This window comes from Ranitomeya imitator, chromosome 2 (assembly GCF_032444005.1).
Source record: "Ranitomeya imitator isolate aRanImi1 chromosome 2, aRanImi1.pri, whole genome shotgun sequence".
NCBI lineage: Eukaryota > Metazoa > Chordata > Amphibia > Anura > Dendrobatidae > Ranitomeya > Ranitomeya imitator.
The window spans coordinates 168,262,337-168,275,109 of NC_091283.1; the positions used below are offsets into that span (position 1 = coordinate 168,262,337).

General features: G+C 41.2%; 1 protein-coding gene across 1 annotated transcript; it reads left to right on the forward strand.

The window, feature by feature from the left end:
- The first annotated feature begins 2,555 nt into the window (after positions 1-2,555).
- On the forward strand, positions 2,556-7,046 carry LOC138666298 (uncharacterized). The gene is made up of 3 exons (XM_069754525.1): positions 2,556-4,849; positions 5,172-5,315; positions 6,910-7,046. Exons 1-3 carry the CDS (start codon positions 4,177-4,179, stop codon positions 7,044-7,046), a joined length of 954 nt encoding a protein of 317 aa, XP_069610626.1. The 5' UTR covers positions 2,556-4,176.
- Positions 7,047-12,773: the final 5,727 nt, after the last annotated feature.

Genomic DNA, 12,773 nt, shown 5'->3' on the forward strand with positions numbered 1-12,773 from the left:
TATTTTTAATTTTTGCCTCATAGCTGTACGGTGTTGGTTTTTCCCCATATTAATTATGTCTCTCCCTTTACAGAATCGACCTTTCTGAATTCATCTCCATCTCTATCTGTGGGGACACTCTACGGCCACCTTACTTCATTCTGTAGAAGCGGCTCACTATTTGGAATACACCATTATATTTATCCGATTTGTCGTATGTTACTGTATCATCTCTTCTGACTTAGCTTCCATACGACACACACACTATTACTGCACCTTATTGTGGTCACCCCTAGTAATGTATCATTATGTTCCTCCAGCATGTGGAACTAGCACTTTTTTGCCCTTTAGGTCATACATTGCCGGCACCCTCGCCGCACCTCGCCTTCTCTGCGGCTGTTCAGGTGGAACGCACAACCATTTTCTCCTTGCGGTCTGCTTCTATGAGTGGAACGCACCTCTCTCTGCCTGTTGCGGTCATGTGACGCTCGCGTCACTACCGCTCCGCCCCTTCCGGTCACTCCGAGCCGCTCTTCAGCGCGGACATTAGCGCTGCCTGCTTTTACTATAAATAGACACACCGGGCACGTCCCTTCCTATCACACTTGCGGTGGACACCGCGTGTATTCTAGTTTCATATACCAGTGGGTAAGTCCTCCGTTTCCATCACAGCACGTGGCTTTTCTCTGTTTAGCGCTTGTCTGTGCCAGTATTCTTATACTGTCTCATATGCCTTTTCTTTAGGCAGACTCCACTGTGCTTTGTGGCCCACAATTTTTCCAGGGCCTGTTGTCTTAGGTATGTACCTAGCCTCTTTGGGGTCTTTAATAGTTATACCGCCGTTTCCTCTATTTAAGCATGTACCCATTGCTTCTCTCATAGATGCAATTATCTCTTTAATTGGGGGCTCTATCATGACTTACAACTATCTCTAGGTACGTTGTCCATCCAGTTATTTGGTTTTTCTTTAAAAGCGCTTTCCAGATTGATCTACCTAACCCATGTCATTCCTTTGGAAACCCTTCCTTTCCGGATTTTCCCTTCAAAATACCCTAGCTACCACATTTATACGTGTCTATTCATTTCTATATACACCCTATAAACAGGGATGCATGATATTATGTATGTTTTTTATTGGAGTTGTCTATGATGATCCATATACATGACCGTCCAATTCCGTGATGTATATACTTTTGTTTTTTTGTATTTTGCTTTTTTGTTATCTATTATATTTTGTTATAATTTTTTTATATTTACGTTTATTCTTTTGTATATATTCCCTTATAGTACACTGATGAAGGTCCTATATTGACCGAAACGTTTGATTACTGTATGTAAATAAACCCCCGTTTGCATCACGATATCTTGGAGTGTGCTAGTCACTTGCACTATATATACCGGGGTTTGGGAACCCATGATTATGCACCTCCTCCTCTAGGCTGTGCTGAAGTATTTTCTATACCATTATACTGTATTGGCTGCCTAATGGGGAGTGCGTTATATTGTACTGGCTGCCTAATGGGGGGTGCATTATACTGTACTGGCTGCCTAATGGGGGGTGCATTATACTATACTGGCTGCCTAATGGGGGTGCGTTATACTGTACTGGCTGCCTAATGGGGAGTGCGTTATACTGTACTGGCTGCCTAATGGGATGGTGCATTATACTGTACTGGCTGCCTAATGGGGAGTGCGTCATACTATACTGGCTGCCTAATGGGGGTGTATTATACTATACAGGCTGCCTAATGGGGGTGCATTATACTTTACTGGCTGCCTAATGGGGCTGCATTATACTGTGCTGGCTGCCTTATGGGGGTGCATTATACTGTATTGGCTGCCTAATGTGGCTGAATTATACAATACTGGCTTCCTAATGGGGGATGCATTATACTCTACTGGCTGCCTAATGGGGGTGCATTATACTATACTGGCTGCCTAATGGGGGGTGCATTATACTGTACTGGCTGCCTAATGAGGGGTGCATTATACTGTACTGGCTACCTATTGGGGGTGCATTATACTGTACTGGCTGCCTAATGGGGGGTGCATTATACTGTACTGGCTGCCTAATGGGGGCTGCATTATACTGTACTGGCTGCCTAATGGGGGGTGCATTATACTGTACTGGCTGCTTAATGAGGCTCCATTATACTGTGCTGGCTGCCTAATGGGGGTGCATTATACTGTATTGGCTGCCAAATGGGGAGTGCGTTATACTGTACTGGCTGCCTAATGGGGGTGCGTTATACTGTACTGGCTACCTAATGGGGGGTGCATTATACTGTACTGGCTGCCTAATGGGGGGTGCATTATACTGTACTGGCTGCCTAATGGGGGGTGCATTATACTGTACTGGCTGCCTAATGGGGAGTGCATTAAACTGTACTGGCTGCCTAATGGGGCTGCATTATACTGTGCTGGCTGCCTTATGTGGGTGCATTATACTATACTGGCTGCATTATACTGTGATGGCTGCCTTATGGGGGGTGCATTAAACTGTACTGGCTGCCTAATGGGAGGTGCAATATACTGTACTGGCTGCTTAATGAGGCGCCATTATACTGTGCTGGCTGCCTAATGGGGGTACATTATACTATACTGGCTGCCTAATGGGGCTGCAATATTCTGTGCTGGCTGCCTTATGGGGGTGCATTATACTGTACTGGCTGCCTAATGGGGGGTGCATTATACTGTACTGTCTGCCTAAAGGGGCTGCATTATACTATGCTGGCTGCCTTAAGGGGGTACATTACACTATACTGGCTGCCTAAGGGGGGTGCATTATACTATACTGCCTGCCTAATGGGGGGTGCATTATAATGTACTGGCTGCCTAATGGGGGGTGCATTATGCTGTACTGGCTGCCTAATGGGGCTGCATTATAGTGTGCTGGCTGCCTATGGGGGTGCATTATATTATACAGGCTGCCTAATGTGAGTGCATTATATTATACAGGCTGCCTAATGGGAGTGCATTATACTATACTGCCTGCCTAATGGGGGTGCATTATACTATACAGGCTGCCTAATGGGGGGTGCATTATACTGTACTGGCTGCCTAATGGGGCTGCATTATAGTGTGCTGGCTGCCTATGGGGGTGCATTATATTATACAGGCTGCCTAATGTGAGTGCATTATATTATACAGGCTGCCTAATGGGAGTGCATTATACTATACTGGCTGCCTATGGGGGTGCATTATATTATACAGGCTGCCTAATGTGAGTGCATTATATTATACAGGCTGCCTAATGGGAGTGCATTATACTGTACTGGCTGCCTAATGGGGCTGCATTATACTGTACTAGCTGCCTAATGGAACAAATCCTCCCAAGAAATTAGTGCAAAAAGACGGTGTAAAATTAATTATTTTATTGAAAATTAGATAAAGTAAAAATATATATCAGTTATAAAAATTAGTCAATATCACAGCTGATGGAAGCACATACAATAATAAGTATAAAGGTATAAGAACATATAACTAATGTATAAATATAATACTGCCAGGCGATGCAAAAATATATATAAAACACTATAAGTAGCAAACACAAAGCCCTCAAGAACATATATATAGTGAAAATATAAAATATTTTATTATATATATATATATATATATATATATATCTACACAGCAGCACAAAATTATTATTACCAAACAATGTATATAGAACAAAGTGCATAAGTGCTGTGCAAATAAAATACACATATAACAAAAAATAAATATATCCAAAAAGTTCAATAAAGGTGCCACAAAAAATGGAAAAAATAAATATATGAAAAAGATATATATGAAAAAAGGTTTTTTTTACATAAAGTGCAATAATATGTGCAATGTTGCAAAATCTAGGAAAACCGCAAAAAAATGCTAAGGTGCAAAAGTGCTAAAAGCTGTTCCATTGAAGGGCAACCTATACAAGACACTCTGAAAGTGTTATATACTGCTGGAGATATATAAAATGTAACACAATCACTGTTACTTGTTACAATAAAGAGACCATCTATATAGGTACTCCTAGGGGCTATATAAAGTGTTGAAGTGCTCAATATAGTAAGACTGCAGGCGCCTAGCAGAAAATAAAGTCACAAATATATACAATTGCTCATACCTGAATGCTCCTTATTCCCACTCCTTATTGAGGATACGGCATTTATAACTGACTGGGAGGAGGTTTGTTCTCAAAGTTCAACTAAATTTATGGAATTATTGATTGGGCTTAATACTAAATCATTGGCAACATTAGACTCCCAGATTGATACGGCTCAGACCAATTTAAAATCAATATGCTCTAGTGAAGATCTTAGTGCGTTTTCTCTGAAAATGAATAAACATTTTGATGAGTGGGAAGCACAGATTCGGGAGACACATTCAAAAAAGTTATCAAGAGATATGAATGATTACAAACAGAAGAAAGTATACAGATGGAAACGACCAAATATGCCCCCTCATAGTGAAAGATCAACTTCGGTTTCTTCTGTTTCATCTTCTGGTGAATTCTCTGACTCTTCGACTAACATGATGTCCACTCGATTTGGGAAGCAGAAGAGAAAGTGGGATAGGAAAACTAGTTTTAACAAGCGGAAGGCCACAGCGGATGATAGCATGAATACACCAAAGGTGATTAATTTATCGAGTGAACCTTTATCTGAAACTGAGACATCTTTATTAACAAAAGGATTATCATTTTCACCTGCTTCTCGATATGATCATTTTACAGCAATAAAAGACCTCAATATTTTTGCAAGATCGTTAATATTTAAAAAGTGGTTTCATAATAAAGAGAAACAACAAAGGCTTCCTATATTGGAGGAAGAGGAAGTGCTTGAAATTCTTGAACAATTACAGGAAGAACATGAAGCTATACCACTAGGTAAGATCCCTCAATCTCTAAAGCAAAAATCTCAGAGGTTTCCGTCATTATCGGTTTGTCCTAGTGTAGATATTTTTGTATGTATAGTATCAGAGGAGTTTGGGAAAATTTCATCTAATATCTACTCTGACAATTTAACACCAGATGAACGTGTTGCTCTCAACTCACTCAAGAAAAGGAAAGATGTGGTGTTCAAAGCCGCTGATAAAGGGGGCAATATTGTGGTCTGGCCATGTTCAATGTATGAACAAGAAATGAATCGTTTGTTAAAAGACCGTCAATGTTACAAGAAATTAACATTTAATCCCCTTATTTCATTTAGGGCCCAATTGGGGGGACTGTTACAGACTGCTCGGGATTCTAATATCATTACTAAAGAAATACAGGAATTACTTAATATTAAAGAACCGTCATTACCCACGATATATTTATTACCGAAGATTCACAAAGACTACATGTCCCCCAGGTAGGCCCATTATTTCGGGTGTTGGAGGTCTCACAGAAAATGCTTGCCGTTATATTGATTCCCATCTAAAACCCCTTGTTGAGACGTTATCGTCGTATTTATGTGATACTGCTGATTTACTCCGCAAAATTGAGTCCATGGTTATTGACGATGATATGATATTGGTGACTTGTGATGTAGAGGCATTGTATACAAGTATAAAACATGAGGATGGTCTTAAAGCCTCAAGATATTTTTTAAGTATGTTAAATTTTAATGTTGAGGAAATTGATTTTCTTATTCTACTTTTAAAATTTATTTTAACTCACAATTTTTTTACTTTCAATGGCTCCTTTTTCCTGCAGCTCCAGGGAACAGCAATGGGTGCAGCTTGTGCACCCTCTTATGCTAACCTGTTCCTGGGGCTGTGGGAGAGGGAGCTGTTCTCCTCGGATACCATGGAACGAGTCGTGTTTTGGACTCGTTTTATTGATGATATTTTTTTTTTTATTTGGCGTGGTACTCCTGAGGATCTTTTAAATTTTATTGGTGTTTTAAATTGTAATCAACTCAATATTAAGTTAACAAGCAATTTTGATTTAATCAGGTTGATTTTTTAGATGTTACTATCCGGCGAGATAATTTTGGTACGTTACAAACGGATATTTTTCATAAAAAAACAGCAGTGAATTCAGTATTACATGCCTCTTCAGCACATCCTAAACATGTCATCAACGCCATTCCAACTGGGCAGTTTTTGAGACTTCGGCGTCTATGCTCATCATTTGATGATTTTAAGTTGCGAGCTGACGATATGAAGAAGAGATTTAGTGATCGGGGATACAGCAATAGAAGTATCAAGAAAGCTTATTATCGTGCTATGAAGACAGAACGTGAGAGCCTAATCTTTCCAAAACACAAAATAAAAAAGGATACCAAAGTTCGGTTAATCACGGAGTATCATTCACAATGGGATGCAATGCGGGATATATTATCCAAGCATTGGACCATACTTACCAGTGACCCAATTTTAAAGGAATATTTACCAGAACGACCCTGTATAACAGCACGTCGGGCCCGTAATTTAAAAGATCATCTGACTAAGAGCTTTTATCCAGTCAATACCCAATCTACATTGTTTCCCTCTCTATTTTCCAAACCCATTGAAAAATGGGGATGTGCCCCATGTGGCAATTGTATTGCCTGTTCGAATATTGATAATGCCTCTACGTTTGTCGGATCTGACAATAAATCTTATAAGATAACACAGGCTATTACGTGCAATACTAAAGCTGTTATATACCATGCCACATGTCCTTGTTCAAAAATTTATGTTGGGCTTACAACTAGATCCTTAAAACTACGTGTACGGGAACATGTGAGGGAAATTATTGCTGCAGAAAAAGAAACAACAATAGAATATTTGAAAACATTACCTAGGCACTTCAAGACCTATCATAATTGCGATCCGACCGGCCTTCGAGTAATCGGTATTGACAGAATTATATCGGATCTACGTGGATCTACGTTTTTAACATTTTTTAACATCAGCATAATTTATTCTATAGGTGTGTATATTATTGCATTTTAATAAAATCTTTTTATGTATTTTTAGCATATTTATCTACTTATATATATTCTGGGATTGGTTTCCAGCCTGCTAGCAGAGAGAAGATATGGACCTGTTGCAGGGCCGGCTCCAGGTTTTGGAGGGCCCCGGGCGAAAGAGTCTCAGTGGGCCCCCTGTTGTGAATTCTGCTTTTGAGCTCCCTCTGGTGGTAGTAGATGGTAATGCAGTTGTTCCTGGGCTGCAGTCTTGGACAGGTGTATCTGCTAATTGCAGTTCTGACTGGGGTATTTAGGCTTACAGGACTCATTAGTTCTTGCCAGTTGTCAATGTTTTTTGGGATATGATGGATCTCTGTCTGGCTTCTCCTGCTTGGCCGCCATTTCAGCAAAGATAAGTGTCTGTTTCTTTTTCTGTGGCACACAGGATGTGTGCTTGTTTTTGATTGTATTCCTGCTCTGATTGTAGGATTCGCTGGAGTTGCAGATATACGCTCCTACGTCTTTAGTTAGATGTAGGAAGTTTTTGTATATTCTGCTGTGGATATTTTTGAAGGGTTTTAATACTGACCGCACAGAACTCTGTCCTATCATGTCCTATTTTAGCTAGAGTGGCCTCTTGTGCTAAATCCTGTTTTTCTGCCTGTGTATGTTTTTTCCTCTCCGACTCACCGCCAATATTTGTGGGGGGCTGTCTATCCTTTGGGGATCTGCTCTGAGGCAAGATAGTATTCCTATTTCCATCTTTAGGGGTATTTAGTCCTCCGGCTGTGACAAGGTGTCTAGGATTGGTTAGGTACACTCCACGGCTACTTCTAGTTGCGGTGTTAAGATCAGGATTTGCGGTCAGTATAGTGACCACCTACTCCAGTGAAAGTTTCCATGCTGCTCCAAGGTCACCGGATCATAACAGCCCCCTTTAACACATACCACGATTCATGATCGCATATAAACACAGCCATGTAGTATATAACACAGCCCACATAGTATATAGCACAGCCACGTAGCATATAACACAGCCATGTAGCATATAACACAGCCATGTAGTATATAACAGCCCACGTTGCATATAACACAGCCACGTAGCATATAGCACAGCCCACGTAGCATATAACAGCCCATATAGTATATAGCCCAGCAACATAGTATATAACACAGCCCACGTAGTTTATAGAACAGCCATGTAGTATATAGTACAGCCCACGTAGTATATAACACAGCCATGTAGTATATAGAACATCCATGTAGTATATAGCACAGACATGTAGTATACAGCACAGCCCACGTAGCATATAACAGCCCATATAGTATATAGCAAAGCCCACTTAGTATATAACACAGCCATGTAGTATATAGCACAGCCCATGTAGCATATAGCAGCCCATATAGTATATAGCACAGCCCACGTAGTATATAACAGCCCATATAGTATATAGCACAGCCCAGGTAGTATATAACACACCCATGTAGTATATAGCACAGATATGTACACACCCATGTAGTATATATCACAGACATGTAGTATACAGCACAGCCCCCCTCCCCCCAAGAATGGCCCCATAGTCCAGTACTCACTGTTAGTTACAAAAAAAACCAACTCCTCACCTCTCAACATTCCTGTGCTGTGCTGCTCCCTCCTTGCTCCAGTCTCCGTGGCTGCCGCTGCACTGCCTGACACACAGCGAGTGCGCGATGACGTCATCGCGCACCTGCAGTGTCAGAGGCAGAGTGGGGAATGATGGGAGAGGGAGCGTCAGGTGATGTTCTCTCCTCCATCATCTGCTTTGAACTTTACCGGCAGACGCCGGTAAAGTTCAAAGCGGCAGCGGGGGAGTTGGTGCTTGCGACTGGCGGCCCCCCTGCCTCACAGGGGCCCCATAGCAGCTGCGTGATGTGCGCTAGCTGAGGGCCCCTGGGAGAGCGGGGGCCCTAGGCACTGGCAGCTGCCTGCCCCTAATGCCGGCCCTGAATGGGCCCCCCTGTCTCGCCAGGGCCCCGGCACTTGCCCGGGTACGCCGGGTGCTGACGCCAGCCCTGACCTGTTGCTTCTATCAAGAAAATCAGAAGACCTTTCTTAATATTTGATTGTAGTTATTGAGTTATTTATATTAAAGGTTTTTTCTATGGTTACAATTAGGGGTTATGTATATATGTATATAATATTATTTTTATTTATTTATTATTTTTTCATATTTAAAAAATTTTTCTTCATTTTTCACTTGCACATTAAGATAAATGGTACAATATATATATATATATTTTTTTTGTACATATATAATTTTTATTATAGATATTAATTATAGATATTGTTTATTGTAACACTATTTTCAATATAGTTTTATCACTATTATTACCATTAATTCACAATACCATACTAGATTTGTTTATATGGGTGCTAGATAATATGTGTATTTATATAATTTTATTTATTATTTATTATGGCACCACATAATATTATTTATTTATTATCGAATTATTTATGCGACACTTTATCTATATTATTTATTCATAAATTTCCCCGTTCATAATTATATATATATTTATACATCTAGTTTATTTGCTTTATAGGCTCCCAATGTGCGCCACTACTTGTTGGTATTCATAGTGGTATGCACAAACGCAGGATAGTTCTTTCTCACCTCTTTCTATGCAGGACTTGTGTGCGGGCGATTGTGCGCTTGCGCGGTCTTCCCTGCTGCTGGCCGCATTCGTTCTGGCATCTGTTCCCTTGGCAGCGCGTTCTCGGTGATCCCCCTGCTACGTCATGTGGGCGGGGTGATCGGCCTGGTGCGCGTTGTCTTGGTGACGCTGGGCGGATGTGTTCGGCGGCTTGGCGTCTGCGCACGCGCCGCTTTTAATCGCCCAGCATGCAATGTCTGGCATCTGATTGGCCAATTTTGATATAAATACGCATGCCCTGGGCTAAATTGTATACGCCCCCGGAAGAAGGCTAAACGCCGAAACGTACGTAATTAGGGAATAAGGAGCATTCAGGTATGAGTAATTGTATATATTTGTGACTTTATTTTCTGCTAGGCGCTTGCAGTCTTACTATATTGAGCACTTCAACACTTTATATAGCCCCTAGGAGTACCTATATAGATGGTCTCTTTATTGTAACAAGTAACAGTGATTGTGTTACATTTTATATATCTCCAGCAGTATATAACACTTTCAGAGTGTCTTGTATAGGTTGCCCTTCAATGGAACAGCTTTTAGCACTTTTGCACCTTAGCATTTTTTTGCGGCTTTCCTAGATTTTGCAACATTGCACATATTATTGCACTTTATGTAAAAAAAACCTTTTTTCATATATATCTTTTTCATGTATTTATTTTTTCCATTTTTTGTGGCACCTTTATTGAACTTTTTGGATATATTTATTTTTTGTTATATGTGTATTTTATTTGCACAGCACTTATGCACTTTGTTCTATATACATTGTTTGGTAATAATAATTTTGTGCTGCTGTGTAGATATATATATATATATATATATATATATATATATATATATAATAAAATATTTTATATTTTCACTATATATATGTTCTTGAGGGCTTTGTGTTTGCTACTTATAGTGTTTTATATATATTTTTGCATCGCCTGGCAGTATTATATTTATACATTAGTTATATGTTCTTATACCTTTATACTTATTATTGTATGTGCTTCCATCAGCTGTGATATTGACTAATTTTTATAACTGATATATATTTTTACTTTATCTAATTTTCAATAAAATAATTAATTTTACACCGTCTTTTTGCACTAATTTCTTGGGAGGATTTGTTTTGTCAACAGTGCTAGACAAAGTATATTTTGCATACAATTGGTTGCTTATCTGATTGAATAGCTGCCTAATGGGACTGCATTATACTATACAGGCCTATGGGGAATGCATTATATTATACAGGCCTATGGGGAGTGCATTATACTATATTGAGGACTATCTGGCACATTATACTATATGGAGGCTATCTAGGGGGGGCATCATACACTGTGGGGATTACAGTGAAGGGGCTATCACACAGTGTTGGGGCCATCAAACAGTTTGGGGGCTACTAAGGGGTCAGTATACTGTCTGTAGGTACATTACAGTGAGGAGACATGAGGTTATGTATAAGAGAGCATCATACTGTGTATAGGGGAGATGTACAGGGGGAGACTCGGGACATTATTCAATGTAAAGTGGGCACTTATTTTTATAGGGGAACTCAGGTTACTGTTACTATCAAAGGTTCACACAGGGCACTATTCCTTCCTAGGGGTTAAAATGTGGGCACTGTTTTCTAGGGCACTTGCACCCGGCATTACTATATTCTGGAGGGCTGCTTTAGAATTTAGAGGGCACAGAGAACCACACAGCAGGTGCAGTAATAGGAAAACATACAGCAGAAACATTGGGGTGCCAGTAGGATGAGGAGTTTGTACAGGTTGCTGAAAATATGCGAAGTGAAATGTGTTTTTGTTGTATTTTCTGCAGCCGAGTCCTGGCGGGAAAAGTGAACGATTCCATCAGAAAGAATGTCAGCTGTAAGTCACTATCTGTAACTGTGCTGTAATCTCTTATATGTTCTGTAGGACTGGTATCTACCACTGACCATATGGCGGTAATATCTATGTTGGTCTTTATATAGAAATTATTTTCAGCAACAGCGCAGTCATCTGCTGATGGTCTCCTCCACTATTAGGGTGCGTCACCCAGTTGTAATCAAGGTTACCTGATTAGGGTCCCACTCAGAAGCTTCGCTGACCTTGAACCCAAACCCTAGCAACGCCTCTGGCCTGACTCCGTTACTCACCCTCATCATGAACAAGACTGCATGCGCCTGACTCCAGTGCTCCCCCTCAGCATGAACAAGACTGCATGCGCCTGACCCCGGTGCGCCACCTCAGCATGAACAATACTGTAAAAATCAGCAGAGGGTATGTTGCTCACCAGAAAATTCTTTGACCTGACCAATCCATGTAGATGAGGAACACAGTTCAAAAAGAAAAGAAGTAATGCTGGATCTGTGCGATAAAAATATCCTTGTTTTTATTTGAAAATAATTTAAAAAATATCACATCAGGGTAGTAAGTAACTGGTTGACGCATTTCGGAAAGAGCCTTAGTCGTAACGAATGAGTGGTAATGAGCAAGACTGCATGCGCTTGACTCCACTGCTGGCCCTCAGCATGAACAAGATGGCATGCAGCTGACTCCATTGCTGCCCCTTAGTGTGAACAAGACGGCATATGCCTGACTCCAGTGCATCCCCTCAGCGTGAACAGAACTGCATGCACATGACTCCAGTTCGGCACCTGACTCCACTTCGGCCCCTCAGTGTGAGCAAGATGGCATGCGCATGACTCCAGTGCTGCCTCTCAGCATGAACAAGACGGCATGCCCCTGACTCCATTGCTCCCCTTCAGCATGAACAAGATTGCATGCGACTGACTCCAGGGCTCCCTCTCAGCTTGAACAAAACTGCATGTGACTGACTCCAGTGCTGCCCCTCAGCATGAACAAGACAGCATGTGCTTGACTCCAGTGCTGTCCTTCAACATAAACAAGATGGCATATGCCTGACCACAGTGCACCACCTCAGCATGAACAAGACGTCATTCGCCTGACTCCAGTGCGGACCCTCAGCGTGAGCCAGATGGCATGCACCTGACTCCAGTGCTCCCCCTCAGCATGAAGAAGACAGCATGTGCCTGACTCCATTTCTCCCCTTCAGCATGAACAAGATGGCATGCACCTGACTCCAATGCACCCCCCTCAGCATGAAAAAGATGGCATGCACCTGACTCTATTACTCCCCCTCAGCATGAACAAGATGGCATGCGCCTGACTCCAGTGCTCCCCCTCAGCATGAACATGACGGCATGCGCCTGACTCCAGTGCTCCCCCTCAGCATGAACAAAAC

Coding starts and splice junctions, on each gene's coding strand:
- LOC138666298 (XM_069754525.1), top strand. CDS start 4,177: ATGGAATTATTGATTGGGCTTAATACTAAATCATTGGCAACATTAGAC. Junction 4,850..5,171: donor ACATGAAGCTATACCACTAG/GTAAGATCCCTC, acceptor TATTTCATTTAG/GGCCCAATTGGGGGGACTGT. Junction 5,316..6,909: donor AAAGACTACATGTCCCCCAG/GTAGGCCCATTA, acceptor ATGTATTTTTAG/CATATTTATCTACTTATATA.